Source organism: Hemiscyllium ocellatum, chromosome 34 (assembly GCF_020745735.1).
Source record: "Hemiscyllium ocellatum isolate sHemOce1 chromosome 34, sHemOce1.pat.X.cur, whole genome shotgun sequence".
In the NCBI taxonomy this organism is placed as follows: domain Eukaryota; kingdom Metazoa; phylum Chordata; class Chondrichthyes; order Orectolobiformes; family Hemiscylliidae; genus Hemiscyllium; species Hemiscyllium ocellatum.
Genome location: NC_083434.1, coordinates 33,572,727 through 33,586,140, shown reverse-complemented (window position 1 = coordinate 33,586,140; position 13,414 = coordinate 33,572,727). Strand labels below are relative to the sequence as shown.

Sequence of the window (13,414 nt, the reverse complement as noted above, 5' to 3'; positions counted from 1 at the left end):
TAACTGAAAAGCTTGCCACTTGCTTTGTTCTTGCAATTGAAGCTGAAAATGTGTTGCTGATTAAAGCGCAGCAGGTCAGGCAGCATCCAAGGAACAGGAAATTCGATGTTTCAGGCATAAGCCCTTCTTCAGGATTTGCATAAGCCCTTCATCAGGAATTCCTGATGAAGGGCTTATGCCCGAAACGTCGAATTTCCTGTTCCTTGGATGCTGCTTTAACCAGCAATACATTTTCTGCTCTGATCTCCAGCATCTGCAGACCTCACTTTTTACTCTTGCAATTGAAAACAACTGAATCCTTTGGTGTTTTATTCGACTGTGATCTTTCTGTGCTAAGTTGATGATTTTGAATCATATTTATTTTCCCTATAGGATGCATTGGCTGTTCTGGAAACTCCTAAGAATCCAGATCAGCGTAACAGAAAGATGAGTACTCCACTATCCGAAGTCATTGGCAGGAATCTAAAAGTAGCCCTGGCAAATAGTACACGGAACACAATAGTGCAAACAGCAGCCAGTCCACAACTTCATGTGTCTAAACCAGCACAGGTAAAATAAAAGTGACATTTATATTTTAGGCCAAACCAATAGGTGCAGGATGCTGCTTTTATATTCTTATTCTGACACTCTAAATTTAAAGTATTTTGGCATCAATTTGCTTTTCCTTTTCTCTCGATTTGTGTCTTTCATCTACTACTATAAGCACAGATTACCAAAGGCACTGTAAGCTGTTTTGAGTATTATGACTCTACTGCGCAATTTAAAACAATGCTTTCATGTCCTGTCAGTCTTAAAACAGGTCATGTTTACTTGTAGAGTCACAGAGTCATACAGCACAGAAAAAGACCCTTTGGTTCAAGTTGCCTTTACCAACAAGACATCCCTATCTGACCTGGTATCATTTGCCAGCATTAAACCCAAAGCCCTCTAAACCATCTCTATTCATGTTTCCATCCAAATACCTTCTACATGTTGTAATTGTATTCACCTTCACCACTTCTTCTGGCAGCTCATTCCAAACATGCACCATCTTCTTTGCGAAAAGGTTATCCCTCACGCAAGTTTTAAAATCTTTTGTCTCACCCTTCCTGTGGAGCGTTGGTGACTGAGGGGAGACCTTACAGATGTTTATTAAATCAGGATGGGCATGTGATAAGGTAAATAGACAAGGTCTTTTTCACGGGGTAGGGGAGTCCAAAGCTACAGTGCTTTGGTTTAGGTGAGAGCTGAAAAATTTAAAAGGGACCTGAGAAGCAATTGTTTCACACTGAGGGTGGTGTGTGTATGGAATGAGCTGCCAGAGGAAGTGCTGGAGGCTGGTACAATTGCAACATTTAAAAGGCATCTAGATTTGTACATGAATAGTTAGGATTTATAAGGATATGGGCCAAATGCTGGCAAAAGGACTAGGTTAATTTAGGATATCTGATCAGTGCAGACAAGTTGGACGAAGGGTCTGTTTTTATGCTGTATAATTCAATGATTTTGTAAACCTCTGTGAAGTTACTCCATAGGCTCTGATGCTTCGGAGGGGGGAACGGGGGGGAGTAAAAAGCCCCAGCCTCTCCCTGTAATTCAACCTCCAGGCCTAGCAATTTCGTGGTAGATCTTTTCTACATCCTCTCAAGTTTAACAACATTCTCCCTATAGAAGGGAGACCAGAATTGTATGCAATATTCTAAAAAGTGGCCTGACAGCTGGAACATAACATTTATAATGAATCTTCAAGTCACAGTATGTTACAATGAAAAAGTAGATTATTGGCCCATCTACTCTCCATTGCTGGTATACTGCATTGAGCTATCTCTAATCAGATCACATTTACTGCTTTCTTCCCACATGCTTTAAGTTCTCTTTTATCAGACAAATACATTATTAGTCATTATCTTCAACGTTATGTTGTAAAGTATAAGTGTATTAAACCTTTTTAGGAGTGCGAGCAAACAAATTTGACGTGGCTGTGATTTGTTTTGTGCCTTTGTTTACTAATGCTACAATCTGTATTAGTGCCTTACACAGGTTTACAAAATTATGAGGGGCATGGATAGGATAAATAGACAAAGTCTTTTCCCTGGGGTCAGAGAGTCCAGAACTAGAGGTTTAGGGTGAAAGGGGTAAGATATAAAAGAGACCTGAGGGGCAACATTTTCACACACAGGGTGGTACGTGTCTGGAATGAGTTGCCAGAGGAAGTGGTGGAAGCTTGTACAATTGCAACATGTAAAAGGCATCTAGATAGGTATATGAGTAGGAAGGGTTTGGAGGGATATGCGTCGGGTGCTGGCAGGAGGGACTAGATTTTGTTGGGATATCTGGTCGGCATGGACTGGTTGGACTGTACTGTACATCTCTATCACTCTATGAATCAGTGCTTTTTTCAATTAGAATTATTTCTAACCAAGTGATTTTGTACAAATTGGAGTCATTTTTCTCTGTTTTGTAATTCTCTCCTTAAAACCTAACCAAGGTAAAGTGCAACATGTTCATTATAACTCTTATCCTGTCTCTTTTCTCACTCCTTTACAGGAAGAGACTAAAGTTCTGGCAGACGTAGTAATTTGTGTGAGTAAGAAGCTTGGTAAGAAACAGGGGGATTTGAATGCAATTGCAGCCTCCCTGGGAGCAGATTACAGGTATATGTTTATAGGTGCTAAGTTGTCACTTCTCAATATAAATGTTTCCTATATTAATCAACTTGAAATAAACTTTACACTCCAAGTTACACTTTGCATTTGTATTTTTAGATGGAGTTTTGATGAAACAGTAACCCATTTCATCTACCAGGGACGGCAGAATGACAGCAATCGAGAATACAAGTCTATCAAAGAAAAGGGCATACACATTGTCTCTGAATATTGGCTATTTGCAGTAAGAGAAATATTTTTCCCTTTGCAGCTATCAATCTGGGACCTGGTGAAAATATGTTCTTGGCCAGACACTCAAGTTTTCCAACAGTAATGCATTGTAGTTACTGCGTTCTAAATGACTTGAGGGATTTGGGTAGATAGTATGTGTATGGCACATGTAAGGGTGGCATTGAGAGTAAAGACCAGTCATCATTTAATTGAATGAGGGTAACAGGCTCAGAGGGCCTACTTCTATTTTGCGTATTCTAATAATAAAAATTGATCAGACGTTATTGATCTTTCATTAATACTTTGTTTCATTTTAATTTCACCAATGATAGTTGAGAGACCTGGATGAAAAATTGATATTAATGATAGATGTTTTGCTCTCTGCAGAGCTGACCTATTTTCTGCTATTCACACCTACCATTAATAGGGTTCGAGTTTAACACTCCTGTACCATCTTTAAACTCCCTTTGCCTTTTGCTATGGGCACCCTCACCATCTGTTCAACCTTAACCCCGCCCCCCCCCGCTTCTCCCCCCGCTGCCCCCTCGACCATGTCTCCAATATAAAAGCATTATTTTCTAGCCATTTAGTTTATTTCTAGTCCATTCCAATTTGACTCTTCTTTGAAACACAAACTCTTTCGCTCTGCACATTTTGCCAGGACTGTTGAGCTTCTCCAGCACCTTCTCTTTTTACTACTTCAACAAACTTGAATGTGTGAAGCAAATTCTGTCAAGTCCTTCTTAAATTCAGCAGCATCAAAAGAATGTATGCCGTCATGTTACCAGCTTCCTAATAAGTGAAAATGGTCTGCATTTGATTTTTAGCAAATCTGATTTACATCCACAAGGATAGTTGATGTTCCTGTTCAATCTCTGGTTGTAAACCATTGCTAATATATTTCATTATCACATTTTGAGAATTCCATTATAAATATTCCATTAGGTGGAATGAGCTGCCAGAGGAAGTGGTGGAGGCTAGTACAATTACAACAGTTAAAAGGCATCTGGATGGTTATATGAAAAGTAAGGGTTTGGAGTGATCTGGGCCAGTTGCTGGCAGGTGTGACTAGATTGGGTTGGGATATCTGGTCGGCATGGACGAGTTGGATGGAAGGGTCTGTTTCCGTGCTGTACATCTCTATGACATGATGGCTCAGTGGTTAGCACTGCTGCTTTGCAGAGCCAGGGACCTGGGTTTGATTCCAGCCTTGGGCGACTGTCTCTGTGGAGTTTGCACATTCTCCCTGTGCCTGCATGGGTTTCCCCTGAGTGCTCCAATTTCCTGTCAAAGTCCAAAGATGTGCAGATTAGGTGAATTGGCTAAATTGCTCATACTGTTCAGGGATGTGTAGATTAGCTGCATTAGTCAGGGGAAATGTAGAGTAGTAGGAGAATGGGTCAGAGTGAGATACTCTTCAGAGGTTTGGTGTGGACTTGTGCCAAATGGCATGTTTCCACACTGTAGGGATTCTATGATGATTCTGTGAGATATTGTTTTAAGACATGAGTAAAACTTACAATAGTAACTTGGCTTAAATCCTTTACAAACTAAACTGGAAGAACTAGAAAATTGAACAGATTTACAATCCATATTTATTGGCTTGAAATTATAAAGCTGGGGTTAGTGGTTAAAAATTGGCTAATTAACAATTTGCTTGTCTTAATATTGCTCCTTGGAAATTATATCTTTAGTTTGTCACTCTGAAATGTTCAGGCATGTTGTAATTGCTGCTTTAAATAAATCTATAACGTAGAAACAGGCTATTTGGCCCATTTGATTTCAAATGGTCTTTATGTTCTGCACGAGCCGCCATCTAAGCATCTTCATTTAATATTCCATTGTAGTTTTATAGTTTATGAATAGTTTGTCAATTGGATTGCTAATCCTGGAACTCTTGTATACAGTGTGCTGATGAACAAAAGAAGGTGCCTGAATCTCTCTATCCTCACACGTATAATCCAAATATGAGTTTGGATATGAGTGCAATTCAAGAAACCAGAGTGTCCACACAGACGTATCTTTCTCAAGCAAGATGCAGAGAAGAGCAGGTATTGTAGAAATACAGAATTTGTATGTCAGCGTTCCAAAGAAGTACCATTTATTTCATTCCAGATTGAGAAGAATGTGATTTCTGTAGTAAATATCCAGGAGTTATTTAAATTTCACATATATACCTTAAAAACATATCACTCTGCAAAGCTTGTTGAAAATACAAGGTTCTTTATGATTGAAACCTTTATTTGTTTGCAGTATTGCCTTAAAATGCAAACACCTGTGTCTTCCCATTTCTGCCCTCTGCTTATAATTTTTGTTTCACGCTCTGTTATTTCAAGTAATTTTTCCTCTAATTTCCCACAAAGCATGAATCAGCAACAGATATGCCAGTAAACTAGATGTCTCATAGCATGTTTTCAGTCTGTATCTTCATCTTATTAGCTGTGTGGCTCTTAAACATGAATTCCAAGCTCAGCAGATATCTGTTTTCTTTGCATCTCAAGACATTTGACAAAGAGTGATACACATTAGGATATTGAATTTGCATTGTCAATTTCTTTCCTGAATGCTGTCCATTCTCAGTATCTCCACAACTATTCAACCATTTAGTTCATAACCAATTCATAATTGGAGCAAAAGGAAATTTCTCAGTACCTTGAAAAAAACAGCAAGCTGGTGCTGCATTGGTCAGAATATATGTATGTTCTGTAGGGAAATAAATTAGCTGTTAAGTATATCACCCTTCTGTGTTGAATTTACAACAAGTTACACTCCCAGCTGGTACACCTTGGGCATTGCAGGTAAGACATTTTACTTTCAAAGTCTTTAGGCAAAATAAATTGACATTAACTTGGAACATAGTTTATATAAAGGGACAGAATAGATTAATGTGAAGTTGTGACGTTATTAAGGCTGTCTTTTGCCTGATTTGTCCGAGCGCATTTGTTGGTATTGAAAGATTTATCAAAATTTCTTCTGGTGGGGGAGTCCACAATAAATCTTAAAATTTGAGCAAGGTCATTCAAGAATGATGTCAATACAGGCTTCCTCCTATGAAATGGAGTTAGAATCTGGAACTTTTGCTTCCAGAAAGACATTTGAGGCCAAGTCAATTGAAAGTTTCAAAACGTGGGTTGCGAGATTTTATGAAGCAAATGTATTGAAGGTTTTGAAACTAGGAGAGGTAGTTGTAATTAAGATGCAGACAAGTTGTGGTTGACAGAGGCTTAAGGATTCAAATGACCTATTTCTGTTCCTATGAAGGAAATCATCAAGTCATATGTTTCTCTGGATTATGGTTCTCTGTCAAGTATTAACAAATACTTTTGACCAAGACTAAAAGACAAACATGCTTTGCTCTTTGCTAGTTTGTGCAGCTACTTAAACTGTATATGCTTTCTGCAATTTGGTTTAAGTAAATCTAATTTTATAAACTTTTTGGAACTTCAGAACAACTTTGTATTTACTTTGAAAGCTTCGCATTATCAAAAATAATACATTAATCTATCATTGCACTACTGTTTTAAAGTATAATGTATACGAATTGCCTCAGTCTAGGATATGTACACTCATGCTCTATGCTGCCATTTTTAAACAAAACAGACTTGCACTTATTTGCATAGTTCTGATATTTCACTATTTGTTACTTTGATAAAAGTCCAAGCAACAAGTTATTAAATGTAATTTCATTTTGCTGGTTTTCCAATGCAGAGAAATGATTACAGTCTCTTTTGACAGACTTCTGCCACACCAGAGGCTGAGGAACTAGAAAGCGAAAATGACGAACAGCTGAAAGTTGGGAGACCTCCCCAGGATGAACAAAGCGAAGAATGTGGAGGTGAATACGATCAGTTGGTTTTCATGCAGCAAGTTCATTCATTTTGCTATTTGTTGAAGCAATGTTTCTCAACATTAAAGGGCTAAGTGGATCTTGCCATTGTATCCTTGAAATTACTGTTGCCAATAATAAGAGGAATGTTCCTAAAGTATTTGTATAGTTGTATAATTTCCCATTTAAACAAGGGTGCTAGCCCATATAATTTAAATCGGGTTCACCTAAAAAGGGACCTAAGGGGTAGCATCACAGACAGGGTGGTGAGTGTACAGAATGAGCTGCCAGAGGAAGTGGTGGAGGCTGGTACAATTACAACATTTGAACGGCATCTGGATGGGTATATGAATAGGAAGGGTTTAGAGGAAAATTGGCAACGTGCTGGCAAATAGGACTAGATTAGATTAAGATATCTGGTCAGCATGGATGAGTTTGACTGAAGGGCCTGTTTCCATGCTGTACATCTCTATGACTCATATGTACTAACATATGGTATAGAAGTCCTGTATAAATGCCACCAAACTAATATTTGCTCTTCATATAAATATTACTCAAAAGCATAGGCTAAAATAATTGTGGACAATAGTTTGTTGTGACCCTGCACCAGATTTTGTTAGGTTCTAACCTGACTTGCTGAATAATTGTGTCCGTATTAACTCTGATATGGTCTGATTGACCAATCATGTCTGCATCATATTTTTTGCTAGAACAATTAAAAAATAATCCTCACTGCCCTAGTCTCTCCCTGTGCCCTTGTGTTTCCTCTTGCTCAAATATTTATGTTTTCCCTTTTAAAACAAATATGCAATGGTCTTTGCTTGTCTGTTCAGCTCAGCTCTGTGATAATGCTGTTACCAGTGAGTCAGAAGGACATGGTATCAAACCTCACTCCAGCAGTGAGCCTGACCTTTCAAATCAGCAAACTTGCATTTAAACCACATTTTTCGCAACACCAGTTACTCAACACGTGCAATGGTCCATGGAATTAGAAGTAGTTGGATCAGGCAGCTCTGGCAGGTTTTAATGGGCATCTTAAGGGAGAAGAGAGAATTGTTTAGGGAGAGACTTACGCAGGTTATAACATTGGCAGCTAAAGGATGAAAATTAGGCATGCGCAAAATTCAAGTATTGAAGAAAAACAGTTATCTTGGAGGCTATGAAATAATTTGAACACTGATTAGTCACTGTTCCTGCTTATTGGCCCTGTCCATACTTCACCTTCTCTTTGGAAGGGCGCAGGTAAATCTCCTGTAGGATTGCTGTTTTAAAACGTGATAGGGTCAGTTAGCTGGATGGCTGGTTTGCAATGCAGTCACACCAAAGTGCAGGTATAATTCCTTTACCAGCTAAGGTCACCATCAAGGTCCCACTTTCTTGACCTTGCCCTTTGCTTGAGGCTTGGTGACTCTCGGGCTAAACCCACCACTGTTGTTGTCTCTCTCATGAGAGCAGCCCTGTGACTGTGTGGGGTCTGTGGTGTCTTTACTTATTTTAATCCTATAATGCACGATCTTATTTGACATGCATAAAAATATCAAGTTATCTTCTTCACATGACTTTGCCTTTTCACTGTTTTCAGTATTGAATCCCACAAACCTGTCAATTTTCCACATAAACTGTAGATCCATGGTTAGGTCACAAGTCCATTATATAGGACAAAACCAATATTTAGAAGAGCAAAGAAGACGTGATGCAATATCAAGTTTCAGCAGCAGCAGCATTCCACGATTCTAGGATCTGGCTGCATTGTTATGGTATCTTCCATCACCACGTTAGTGGCCATTAGGACAACAGCCTTGCAAACAATGTTCACATCCCATGATAGATTGGAAAGAAATCCTGTAGTATGGCTAGCAACATGAAAGAAATTGGAATTTCTAAAAACTGTTTGCACACGTCTAAATATTTTCTGAAATTTGGACTTTGGAGCACATGGTCATGTTTAATAGTTATCAGAAATTGAAAATAAACATTTGGTCATCAAAATACCGGTAAGCTTAATGGAGCGTTATTAGTGTGTAGTTCTTCCCACGACTCAGCATGAGGAAGAGATACCCAGTGAATTACCAATTGCCACATGGTTCCTGGATGATTTACGGCATTCATTCATTAGTCTCCTGAAAAAAATGGTGCAGCTTGCCATTAACCTGTTCATGTTTCATGAAGTTGTACAATTACATTCACTAAATTAGGGATTATTCTTGATATTCTTTTTAAGGAGAAGGTTTATTTTCCTGCAAGGCCAATTAATCGTTCCATCACAGAAAGGGAACACTGTAAACCTTGGAACCTCATTCTTACAAAAGCTGTTGGAGAATTTTTTGAAATTTCTTTAGCCAGTCATTGAGTGCTCTCACTTTATTGTCAATACGTTTTTCCACCCTCCCTTTTTGATACCACATTTGACTTTAAATTGTCAAATTTAATTCATGCTTCTCTGTTGATTTTTGTTTTTCTTTCTCAATCCCTAACATTAATTGGTTAAGGGAACAAAAAGACTGTTGATCTTATCATTCACAATTGTACCACATGTCCTGTTATTAACCAGCATTTCTGACAGCATTCTGGGTTAGAGGTGCTGGAAGTGCACAGCAGTTCAGGCAGCATCCGAGGAGCAGTAAAATCGACGTTTCGGGCAAAAGCCCTTCGTCAGGAATACAGGCAGAGAGTCTGAAGGGTGGAGAGATAAGTGAGAGGAGAGTGGGGGTGGGGAGAAAGTAGCATAGAGTACAATAGGTGAGTGGGGGAGGGGATGAAGGTGATAGGTCAGGGGGGAGGGGGTGGATAGATGGAAAAGAAGATAGGCAGGTAGGACAAGTCATGGGGACAGTGCTGAGCTGGAAGTTTGGAACTGGGGTGAGGTGGGGGAAGGGGAAATGAGGAAATTGTTGCAAGTCCACATTGATGAAGCAAATGTGGCTGTGGTAGCGAGTTTATTTCAGGACCTGGTTGAAGGGCTTCAGGGCAGAGGAAATGACCTGGGAGTTGCAGTGGGAAAGGGACTCCCTGAGATTCTTGTAGAGAGAGGAGGAAAACTCCTTCAAGGCAGGCATCCTTGCAAGAGGATTCACAGTCGGGTTAAAATCCCTCCCCAACTCACCTATTGTACTCTAAGATACTTTCTCCCCACCTCCACCCTCCTCTCACTTATCTCTCCACCCTTCAGGCTGTCTGCCTGTATTCCTGATGAAGGGCTTTTGCTCGAAACATCAATTTTACTGCTCCTCGGATGCTGCCTGAACTGCTGTGCTCTTCCAGCACCTCTAATCCAGAATCTGGTTTCCAGCGTCTGCAGTCATTGTTTTTACCCGTTTCTGACAGCATGCTGGGCAAATAAATATCATAAACATATGTCTTTTGGATGTTTAGAAAGGGTACAGCTGAGGACAGATGCAAAATATCTAAGTGAGGAAATGGGATTAACTGTCATCGTGGATTTAGATCCTCATATTCTGATATGTTTTTGAAAGATAAAAGTCTGGAGTTCTTCAAATTTGTCATACATATTCAATCTTTGTTGCAGATTTGACTGAAACTTCAGAAATGAGAGAGAATTTCCAACGTCAGTTACAAGAAATAATGTCTGCTACAAGAGTAGAGAGGTCAGTAGGGCACCGTGGAGCCATGTCAAGAGGAGCCTTGGAGTACTCTCCCACATCAGCTGATAGCGCAGTTCGTTCTGGACGGAGCAGAGCACTGGAGTCCCTCAGGTGCCTGATGGGTATTTGACTTTAGGGCCATCATTTGAGCTATATGAATTAGCCTATTTAATTACTTAATATTTCACATTTGTAAAAAATATTGTGTCCTTTTGCAAACTGTATTGTGAAGTGGGATCTTGTTGCACCTTATTCCGGTGGTACGTTTTGTCTAGCTTCTGCAAATGAATTGTCATTGTCTGGTAAGGTCCTGGTGAGTGTTGCTGAACAAAGAGACCTTGAATTGCAGGTTCATAGTTCCTTAAAAGTGAAGTCGTAATAGATAGGATAGTGAAGAATGCATTTGATATTCTTTCTTTTCTTGGTCAGTGCATTGAGTATAGGACGTCAGAGGTCATGTTGCGGCTGTACAGGACATTGATTATGCAACCTTTGGAGTACTGTCTCCAAAAGTACTGCATTTCCAGTCTCCTTCCTATTGGAAGGATGGTGTGAAACTTGAAAAGGTTCAGAAAAGATTTACAAGTATGTCACCAGGGTTGGAGGGTTTGTGCTAAAGGGAGAGGCTGAATATGTTAGGGTTATTTTCCCTGGAGTGTCAGCGGCTGAGGAGTGACCTTAAAGAGATTCATAAAATCATGAGAGACATAGACAAGGACTTTTCCCTGGGGTGGGAGAGTCCAAAACTAGAGGGCATAGATTTGCGGTGAGGTGAAACATTTAACAGGGACCTATAGGGCAACTTTTTTATGCAGAGGGTGGTGCGTGTATGGAATGAGCTGCCAGAAGAATTGGTGAGGCTGGTACAATTGCAACATTTAAAAGGCATTTGGTTGGATATAAGAATAGGAGGGGTTTATAGGGATATGAGCCAATGTTGGCAAATGGGACGAGATTAATTTCGGATATCTGGTCGGCATGGATGAGTTGGACCGAAGGGTCCATTTCAGTGCTGTATATCTCTGTGACTCTTAACTTCTTTATTATATACATTTTTAAGTATGATTGAAATTTTTTTTAAAATGATTGTTTGTTTAGTCAGTTTGTTTCCTTATGTTTGCAACTCGGCTGAATTGTTGAAGTGTCGCCTTCAGTTTTACAGCTGTGTGTCTGTACGTGGTGCATTATTCAAACTGAAAATTCAGTATTTGCATTATTTTTAAAAAATGAGAGCCTTTTACAAAATATTAATAGGACAGAAATGTGTAAAATTCTTCAATGGATTTCTGAAAAATAAATTTCAGAAGTGTAGTAACGTTTTAAAAATGATAATAATTAAATTAAAAGTATTCTTAACAGTTTTGAAAGTGAAATCCACAGGTCATTTTGAGCATCAGTAACTCATTTAATTAGAGCCAAAAATAAGTTGTTATGAAAGCATAAATATTCAACCTCACATTTGTACTTCCAAGTTAGTTCACTGGAGATTCTGTCTTTAGGCGCTCACATTCAGCAGTTGCGGAAATCAATACAGAGCCATCACAGAATGAGCAGATTATCTGGGATGATCCAACAGCCAGAGAAGAGAGAGCCAAACTAGCCAATAACATGCAGTGGCCGGGCAGCCCCTCTCAGTACTCTGAGCAATTTCAGAAAAATACAGAGCAAGTGGAGGAAAGAAATGCAAAACACAAAGACTCTTTAACTGATTCAGAAATTGCTGCAATAGGTATGTTAAACTAATTCCATGTGTATTTTATTCGTTTTTATGCTGAATCGTTTAACACCTTTTCCGAGCGATATCTGATATACTGTGAAGTTTAATGCATTTTAAAATTAATTTGAGTCATGCTGATGGTGGCCAGTAACTGTTATTTTCTTACTGGTTAACAGTGAATAGAAAAGCTTTGGAGCTGCCGACTTTAAAAACCAGTTTTTATTTTAAGTGGGCAAATGCAAAACATTGCAGCTGCTGGAAATCTGGCATTTGTACCGAAAATGCTGAAGTTAGCTGTCAGGTTGGGTAGCATCTGTAGGGAAAGAAATTATCTTAGATTGAGAAAGGGGAGGTGCAGCTAGACCAGGGTGTTCTTGTACACTAGTCGCTGAGAACAAGCTTAGAAGTGCAGCAGGTGGTGAAGAAGGCAAATGATATATTGACTTTGGTAGTAAGAGGATTCGTATATTGGACCAAAGATGTCTTGCTATAATTATACAGGACCATTGTGAGACCATACATGGCATATTGTGCAGTTTTGCTTGCCTTATTTGAGGAAGGATGTTCTGGCTGTGAAAGATGTACAATGAAAGTTTGATTCCTGGAATGACAGGACTGATGCATGAAGAGAAACTGGATTGATTATGACATTGTTCACTGGAGTTCAGAAGAATGAGGGGCATCTCTCAGAAACCTCTAAAATTCTAATGGGGCTAGACAGAGTAAATGCAGGAAGGATGTTACTATGACCAGGAATTCCTGGACTAGGGAAGACCGTTTAAGGACCAGAGAGTGTGAGCCTGTGGAACTGTCCGCCACAGAAAGCAATCGTAGCCAATATATTGAATGTTTTTAGGGAATAGTTAGATATAGTGCTTAGGGTGAAAGATACGAAGCGTACAGGGAGTAAGTGGGAATGGGGTATTGAGTCAGATGATTAACCATGAGTATATTATATGGCAGAGCAAGTTGGAAGGGGTGAATGGCCTACTTGTCCTATTTTCAATGTTTCTATGCATCTGTCTCCATGCTATTTTGATTCTGTTTCTCTTTAAAAATAAATAAAACGCTGTTTCAGAATAAGGTCTTCAAGGAAAGGAAAGCAATGTGTTCAAAACGTGTGCTTTGTTTTAATATTACTAATATTGTTCAACTAGTCCTTCAGAGATTCATTGAGTGCAACATGTGCATTATCAATATTTACATGCAAAAAATTGATATTAATTCTTCTATAACAGAAATTCCTCAGTGTCTTCCTGTAACAAATGGTGACATTCTGATGAAGGATGATCGTCTCACCCCTACACCTCAGGCTCCTAGTATAGCATTTCCACTGACAAAACCACCTGTGGCACCACAGCCTAAAGAACAGGTTGGCAAACACTTTTTTTTATTGTAACGGTCTAGTAAAATA

At 39.2% G+C, this 13,414-nt stretch overlaps 1 protein-coding gene across 3 annotated transcripts in view; it reads left to right on the top strand.

Annotated features, from left to right (window-relative positions):
* topbp1 (DNA topoisomerase II binding protein 1) overlaps positions 1-13,414 on the top strand; it is a 73,361-nt gene that overhangs the window by 44,000 nt on the left and 15,947 nt on the right. For all 3 annotated transcript variants that reach the window (XM_060849956.1, XM_060849957.1, XM_060849958.1), the window contains exons 15-22: positions 373-549; positions 2,527-2,633; positions 2,745-2,868; positions 4,763-4,906; positions 6,591-6,690; positions 10,208-10,394; positions 11,783-12,012; positions 13,239-13,372. In XM_060849956.1, the coding sequence (XP_060705939.1) occupies positions 373-549; positions 2,527-2,633; positions 2,745-2,868; positions 4,763-4,906; positions 6,591-6,690; positions 10,208-10,394; positions 11,783-12,012; positions 13,239-13,372 (1,203 nt within the window). The remainder of the gene's footprint in view (positions 1-372; positions 550-2,526; positions 2,634-2,744; positions 2,869-4,762; positions 4,907-6,590; positions 6,691-10,207; positions 10,395-11,782; positions 12,013-13,238; positions 13,373-13,414) is intronic.